Here is a 7,972-nt window from a genome sequence, read left to right as displayed (position 1 = left end):
ATAAGCAGGCATCTAGTGATCATCACATGTTTTTTTATTTGAAGATATATTAACGAAACGATCTTTCTTCTTTCAGCCCTCCGGATCGAGCAAATCTGCTTCTACAGACAGCAGGACAAAGCGCGGCCCGGGCAAAAAGTTGAAGGAGGGTGTAAAGTACAACATCGATTCCATCAAAGCTAGTGGCGAACCCGTCACGCCTAAGAACATTGCAAACAAGTTCGTTCGTCAGTGCGGAGTTCTTGTGAAGGACCAACTCCCAATCTCCATTCAAGAATGGAAAGAGCCAAAAACTAAATGCCCAGACTTGGGTCGACGACAGAGCAAAACAAAAGCTTTGGGAATCTCTGATGGAACATTTCACCCTACCAGATTATTTCACTGATGCAGATGTGCAGAAATTCAAGGACGCTGCTCTTAAGAAGATGGCAATTGCATTCAACACCCACAAGAAAACTGTATGGGCCAACTACCTCGCTGCAGAAAGGAAGACTCCAGAATTCAAGGGAACACTTGAGAAGCAAAGAGAACACTGGCCCGCTTTCATGAAATTCAAGGAATCAGAATTATCTAAGGAACGGTCGAGAAAAAAAAGGCCAATGCCGCAAAAAAAACGCAGTTCCATAGGCTGGGTCCAGGTGGCTACGCGGTGGCAATGCCTAAGTGGGATAAGTCTGAGCAAGAGATGGAGGATGCAGCGGTCACTCCGGTTACTAGGAGCTGGCCCCCCAGGTGCAGAACTTGGTTCTATGCGCATGGGGGGCGTTGGATCCGAAGACAGGCCTGGTTTCGAAGAAGGCAAGTCTAAAAGGAGCACAACAAAAGTTACTTGACACAATAGAAGCTGCTCGAAAAGGGGTGTTGACGCCCAACAGAGAGAACGACGAGCTTACGCGCGCCCTGGGAAATCCTGAACACCCGGGAAGAACACAAGGCAAGGGCGTTATTCCTTGGTATGAGGGCTTTTCGGAATGGAACGACGACTATAGGACCCGTGCAAGAAAGAAGATGGAGGAGGAGAAGAAGAGGAAGCTGGAGGAGGAGCAGAGGAAGCAGGACGCGGAACGCCTTAAAGGCCTAGAAGCAAGGCACGCGGACTTGGCACTCAAATTCCAGCAGCAGCAGCAGCAGATCGACTCGCTTATCCAGGAAAGGGGGTCACAGCAGCGGCAACAGCAAGCGGATGATCATCCAGCATTGGATAGCACCGTCCCATCCATGCCGAGAAGCAGCGTTGGTTCCGTCCCGGGCGACACACTGCTGGATACATACCCTGTGGATGACATCATAGAGAACACTAACTGTGAGCTACACTTCAAAATGAAGAGCATATCCATGAAGGTGGCAGACGCCGTTGCTTTTACACTTACCCCCGAAGCAACCTTCCATTGCCCCCGATTCTAGCGGGCTATGCTCGTGTCTTGGTTGATGAGGTGGTGGACCCATATTCGGGGCTACAGCTTGACATTCCTGGAGGTGACGACGAGCACACACTGGGAGAGGCCATACATTGTATCATCCTAAGGAGAAAGGATTGCATCATCTTTCGAAGTCCACCGACACCGCGTCTGCCGACTCCTCCTCGAAGTCCGCCACCGTGTCAGCATACTCCCGCTCCTCCAAGTCCACGAACGCGTGAGCAGACTCCTGCTTCAAGTCCGGCACAGCGTCAGGCCACTCCTCCTGTTTCAAGTCCGACACCGTGTCAGGCCACACCTCCTGCTTCAAGTCCGGCACAGCCACCTCCTGCTTCAAGTCCGACACCGTGTCAGGCCACACCTCCTGCTTCAAGTCCGGCACAGCGTCAGGCCACTCCTCCTGCTCCAACTCAGCCACGTCAGCCGTCTCCGCCGCCTCAGCAATTGCAGAAGAGACACGCTGCAGCTATGGTGCGTAGCGGTACGAGTCGAGGTAGTACAGGAAGTACAGGTGGAGACAAGCGATATAAATTTGGTCCAAGCAGCCTCGCTCCTCTTCCTCAGAGGCCTTACGACATGACCGAGGAGCAAAACGATGCCATAGTGCGGGCTGAAGTGGACGCCCATTTTGGAACAAAACCGGCACCGCCGCCGAGGGAGAAAGTGCTTGAGGAAAAGATTGACCACTTCATTCGTATGGCTAGACCACCAGCTCCCAAGCCTGTTGACTCAGACTATGAGCGCCAAATCAGGAAGGCACATCAAGCACGACTACAGAAAGAAGCGAGCTCGAGCTCGAGCCAACAAGCAGCTATCAAAAAATGCGGGAAAACCGTTCCCCAGCTGGGAGAACAGGCGGCGCAATCGATCCCCCCGCTTGTTGTGCCAACAACACATGAGAGTACGCGCGCCCAATATTATTGTGGGCAAACCGTTTAGTTCCCGAGCTGGGCGATGTGGTAATAACTGAGGAGCATATAATGAAGGCTGAAATGCTCAAGATCACTGTTGGACAACTCCTCGGTATCGAGCCCATGTCTCCGCTTAGAGAGGAGGGAATAAAACGGAAATATGTCCGGGGCCAACCTTTGGTCGAGCCCGAGGAGGTCAAGAACCTCCCAACGAGAATGTATGAATTGCATGATTGGTACATGAAAATTACCAAGAGTTCCAAGAGTCCCTCATGGTGCAAGTCGAGGAAGATCATTACTTCAATAAAAAAGCTCTGTCCGTTGAGTATTCAGAACTATTTCAGTTATTCAATCAAGATGCACTCGACAAATCTGTCGTCAGTTGCTATTGTCTGTAAGTGATTTCTTTCTGTAATTTAAGTCTCAAGCTAGCTCTAGTGCTCATTGATTGTTTATTAATTACCTGTAATTATATATCCTCACTATATATTCTTTTCTGTGGTATTATGCAGGATGAAGATGTATGAAATGAAAAAAGCTGGACACTATGGCATTGGGTTCATTGACCCAAATATCGTTAATGAATACACATGGAAATTGGAATGGTGTGGACAAGATGTAGAGAAAAACATGCTAGAGTTCTTGAAGCGCCTCAATAGCAGTGAAGATATACTACTTCCTTACAACTTCGAGTGAGTCACACTGTCTTGTACTACAAATTCTGTTTTTGCTTACTAGCTAGATGTTAATAAGTGTATATGGTTTAGGGTTATAGTTGATTAGTGTTATGCACATGCCCGCTTAATTTATACATGCAAACGTATGCGCATGCAGGTTTCACTGGATCTTGTTAGACATTAAAGTTGACGAAGGAAAAGTTGAAGTACTGGACTCACTACTTAAAAAAGATAGTGACTACAGCATCGTGAAGGGGATAGTCGACCGGTAATTTCAATCATTATTAACTATATCTCGCCCTATTTACTTCGTCATTTCCTGATATGAACTATTTTTAATAACCCCTTTATTAATTTTCTTTGCCGGCGGGCAGGGCTTGGGCAAAGTACATCAAGGTGACTCCACGAAAATGGCGACAAAAGCTATGTTGGTATCGACCCAAGGTAAGTAATTAAGTAGTACTAGCTAGCTAGCTACCATCTCTTTAATTCTTGTTTCAATACCATTAATTAATTAACATGCTTGATTAATTATTATCTGATTAAATTATATTCTCGTAAAGGCCCTGAAGCAGGCGCCGGGGACTGAAGTGTGTGCATACTACGTTTGCGAGAACATTCTCATGATGACGTCCGAAAGGAGCAGATCTGATAGACAGGACTGGGTACGTTTGCCAGAACACTATTCACAAATCTTACATGATTGTCGATATCTAGTCACACAACTAATACACATGCATATTGATCTCCTTCTTAACAGTTCAAAGAAGTGCGGGACCAGCTCCTATCAACAGAGCGCATACGAGCACTTCAAGAGGAAATAGCGGGATTTTTGCTCGACCAGGTCATATATCCCAAAGGAGAATACTATTACCCGCTACCGCCCCCATGAACCACTTGTCATCGTGCTCCGAAGGCACCAAGGCAACATGTAGGAGAAATTGTATATATATATATATACATGTGTATGTGTGAATAATTAATGGTGGTTGTGAGACATTCGATTATATATATATGATCGGTTCTACGAGAAAATCTATTTATATATATGCATAACGTGTACAATATGTAGTATCGTAAAATACCAGCAAACAAAAAAGAATTAAATGGAAAACACAAAATTAATGGAAAAATAAAAATTAAAACCAAAACTCCCCCAAACATTTAGTACCGGTTGGTGCTACCAACCGGTACTAAAGGCCCTTACGAACCGGCGCTAAAGCCCGGTTCTGCACTAGTGAGCCAAGAGGGGTGGAGGAAACACAAGTGGTGTGGGGTGTTAGTGAGTAGTCCTTGTAGAAATCCGGGTAGTGTGGATTAAAAATCCACATGTAAATAAGCATTGTAAATATGACTTTGGGAGCTCTTCCTCCCCTTCTTTCTATAATGAATGATACGCATGCTTGTGCGTATTCGAGAAAAAAAACTTCCGTCAACTCTTAAGTTGTTGTCTGCGAAAGGATGTTCTTTTTTAGGTTTAGTAGACTGTTTATTCTCCGATTATGCTATCTTTAATTAACTGCTACAAACATTGTTGTCTCTAACTGCTGGTTACTGACTATGCGATGTACAAAAGACAAAATAATCCAAACAAGAAACCAATGGAAAGGTCCTTCAAACAATAAAGCTTGCATACGCGTTACAGAAATAGTCAACTGAATGTTATAGAACAGGTCCAAAACTATCAAGATTAGAGCGTGTTTGGTTAGGGCCAATTATACCGTATCATATCTGAACAGCAGAAGTTATAACAGCTGAAAATTCAAGAGATTGCACATGTACCACAGGACGACGTAAACTTGTTATGAAAATAGAAGAGGTAAATACACCAGTGGTGCTTGAACTTGCCATGGATGTGCATTTTAGTGCCTGAACTTGCAAAATACATTGAACTAGTTCCATAACTTGGTTTGGACGTCCATATACGGTTCTAATGGCATTTGTATACGACCGCGAAGCTGAGGAGGCGCGCCAGCATGCCATGGGGCCCGTTGTCGGTGACAAGGGTGTGTGGCCTGGTTTTTGCAAGAAAACCCCGGAATTATTTTCTTACAATAAGGCCCTCAGGAAAAAACTGATAAATTATAAAATAAAAACTAGGAGTATAACTATAAGATAAAAACTGAAACTGGCGTGTTAGATCGAATCAGTGACGTACCAATCGAGTGCATGCGGCTAGCCACTCGACAACTTCACATTTGCTGATATTTAATGATTCATAAACATTATAAACATGTGGCCCAACAAAAAATTAAAGAGAATTTAATAATCCAGCAAAAACAACACCGGATCTGTAACACGAACATGGGACCAAAGCTTGTAGACCAGCCAATGAGTTGTCCTGTATCAAAAGTACAAGTACTCTTTCTTTTTTTTGCGGGAAAAATGCAAGTACAAGTACTCTTTATGACTGTATAACAAACATAATTTCAAAAGAATGCAAAAATCTTCATGTCATTTTTAAAATAATTCATGTGTTATTTTAAAACATATTCATAAAATTGAAAATATTTATGAATGATTAAAATGTTTATATGATTCAAGTATTATTCATGTGAGGATCTGCAGTCTAATGGCGCACTAGGCTTGTATTTTTTTTAAAAACACACAAATTTATATACTATATAAACTTTTTTAAAACAATACTGTTTTTTGTTAAAGGATGAACACATTGATATACTACATAAATAGTTTATTAAAAGTGTGGAAATTTATTTAAATATATGAACGTTTCTATAATTACGTTAATATTTTATTAAAATGCGAACATTTTTCAAATTATAAAATATATTATTAATTCATAATTTTATTATGTCTATTTATATTAAATTATTGCATATGTATTTTATGAAGTTATATGAACTTTTTAAGGTAATTTGTTTTCAATAAATGTATATTTTTTGTAACGCGACAATAATTTAAGTATTTTTAAAGAAATGAAAAAGAACAAACCCGTTGAAAACTGAACCACACAGGCTCGTTATGTGATAAACCTAAATTTATCATTTTACCATTCGACGCCGTCGATTGGAGTGGTATGTGCGGCCGTAGAATGGAGTCGCAAAATTGAAATAATTTCTGATGAACACCGTCTGATTAAACCCAACAAGAGGATAACAAACACTCTATATAAGCAAACATATTTGCAACCGTTCATTGCATAATAAAAAGTGTCAATGAGGTCAACCAAAGGCACACGACAATTATTACTGATTACATTGGACCCAAGATGTAGCCAAATTTCTTATTTTTTTCAGAAACAAAAGTGTCTAAGCAGGAACATCTACATAGCTCTTTAATTGAATTACCTACGTAGTCATTAACTAAACCACCCTGGAGATCTGACTGATGTTTTTGAAACGGTGTTGATGATGTTTGCTTATGCGCTGCCCAAGCGAAGGTGGCTACGAAATGCCAACGCTCCATTATTATCCGTTGATAACTAGTGCGTATAATGAACAACATGCAAAGATAAACCCCCGTCTGACATATATCAGCCATGAAGTAATAACCATTTTATGAACATTATCTGCATTCCTGTAGAGCAGCACAAGTGGGGTGATGACACATATGGCAATTGCAGTCTTAAGACCAACTGGAGCCAGCACCATATATACTCCTAGTGCAAAGGCAACATTCAAACAAGTGAGTGAAGTCGAGGCGAAGAAGACCGATATGAGAAAGTGCCTGCGGCGGATTGGTAATTTGACCAGGGGCATGCCGGCGAACATGAGGCCAACAGTCGCTATGGATGAGCAGATGAAAGCCAGCGTATTGGCCATCATGAACGCATTGAAATACCACGTACCAAGAATTCCTGGCGTGCCATTGGTGGTATGGTCACTGGCTTTGATTCCTGCAGGTACGGTGAAAGTTGCAGTGAATGTCACTGAAGCTATGAGTACCGAGCCAATGCCCAATGTCCGAGTCGAATCTGTCATGTTAGCTGACTCTTCTTTCTCTTTTTCCTCCTTTATCTCTTTGTCCTCTTGACTTTCCATTGGCGCGGAATTGCAAAGTTCTTGAAGACGATCTTTCCAAGAGCTAGCATGACTAGCACCGGCACGTCGGAGGGTCCAGTAAATCACTCGATCCGGATTCTGCAAGAAAATTAATAAGAAGTACTAAGATTTCGCCTCCTCTAGCTATAAGATGAACTAAACAGGGGGGAAATGGGGGAGAGAGGAATATACATCCATACCCGTCCGTACGAAAAAACTGTTCGGTTCCTCTTACTCCATGCTAGATCCAGAGGAGTTTGATCCTTGTTATTTCTGATATCTAATAATACTTTTGGGTTCCTCAGCAGAGTAAAAAAGCCGGATAGATCCCCAACATCGACAGCTAGGTGTAGCGCGGTGTTGCCATCGTTGTCCTGAGCGTTCATTATGGATGCAACACTTGATTCTCCGCTAGCATATCCCACTACAAGGGAACTCTTGTTCTGGATAGCAGTATGAAGGAAGGATCTTCCCTGGTTATCACGAGATCCGATGCAACGAGGGCATTCTTTGAGCAGAATACGGATGGCGGTCTTCCTGTTCATCAAGGAAGCGATGTGTACAGGAAACAAACCATTTTTATCCGGCTGGCACGCTGCAGATGTGTTAGCCCGAAGTACTTGCCCTGTTGCATGTTTTTCCCACGGAAACCAGAAGTTGGGGAAACGAAAGCCATATATACGAAATAGTAATGGGTCACGCTGCGCCAAAACCACATAGTGAAGAGGGGTGCTGTCGTTTCCGTCATTCCCTTTGCTAAGATCCTCATCCCAATTCAGCAGCGTTTGTATCATATCTGCAATTAGGCCTTTTAACTTAAAAAAACCAACACTCGATGCCGGAGAAGAAAAATAGTCAAGGAAAACCGAACACTAATTTGAAGTTTCATCACGAAGCTAAGAAGTATTAGGTGGCTGCAAGCTTCCCTTGTTTTTTTAGCATTTACTTTCCTTTTCTATTCATGG

At 42.8% G+C, this 7,972-nt stretch overlaps 1 protein-coding gene across 1 annotated transcript; it reads right to left on the bottom strand.

Moving 5' to 3' along the window:
• Positions 1-6,362: 6,362 nt before the first annotated feature.
• Positions 6,363-7,548, bottom strand: LOC123124149 (protein ACCELERATED CELL DEATH 6-like). Its single transcript, XM_044544826.1, has 2 exons — positions 7,208-7,548; positions 6,363-7,106 (listed from the first exon to the last, which is right to left on the bottom strand). The coding sequence occupies exons 1-2, from the start codon at positions 7,391-7,393 to the stop codon at positions 6,435-6,437; spliced, it is 858 nt and encodes a 285-aa protein (XP_044400761.1). The 5' UTR covers positions 7,394-7,548; the 3' UTR covers positions 6,363-6,434.
• Between the last annotated feature and the right edge of the window lie 424 nt (positions 7,549-7,972).

Source organism: Triticum aestivum, chromosome 5D (genome assembly GCF_018294505.1).
Source record: "Triticum aestivum cultivar Chinese Spring chromosome 5D, IWGSC CS RefSeq v2.1, whole genome shotgun sequence".
NCBI classification, from domain to species: domain Eukaryota; kingdom Viridiplantae; phylum Streptophyta; class Magnoliopsida; order Poales; family Poaceae; genus Triticum; species Triticum aestivum.
This window is presented reverse-complemented; position numbering and strand designations above follow the sequence as displayed.

Bases quoted from the DNA above. Each gene is read 5' to 3' on its own strand.
- LOC123124149 (XM_044544826.1), bottom strand. From the start codon at position 7,393: ATGAACGCTCAGGACAACGATGGCAACACCGCGCTACACCTAGCTGTC. The intron at 7,107-7,207 runs GTATGGATGTAT...ATTTTCTTGCAG, and splicing joins CAGTTTTTTCGTACGGACGG to AATCCGGATCGAGTGATTTA.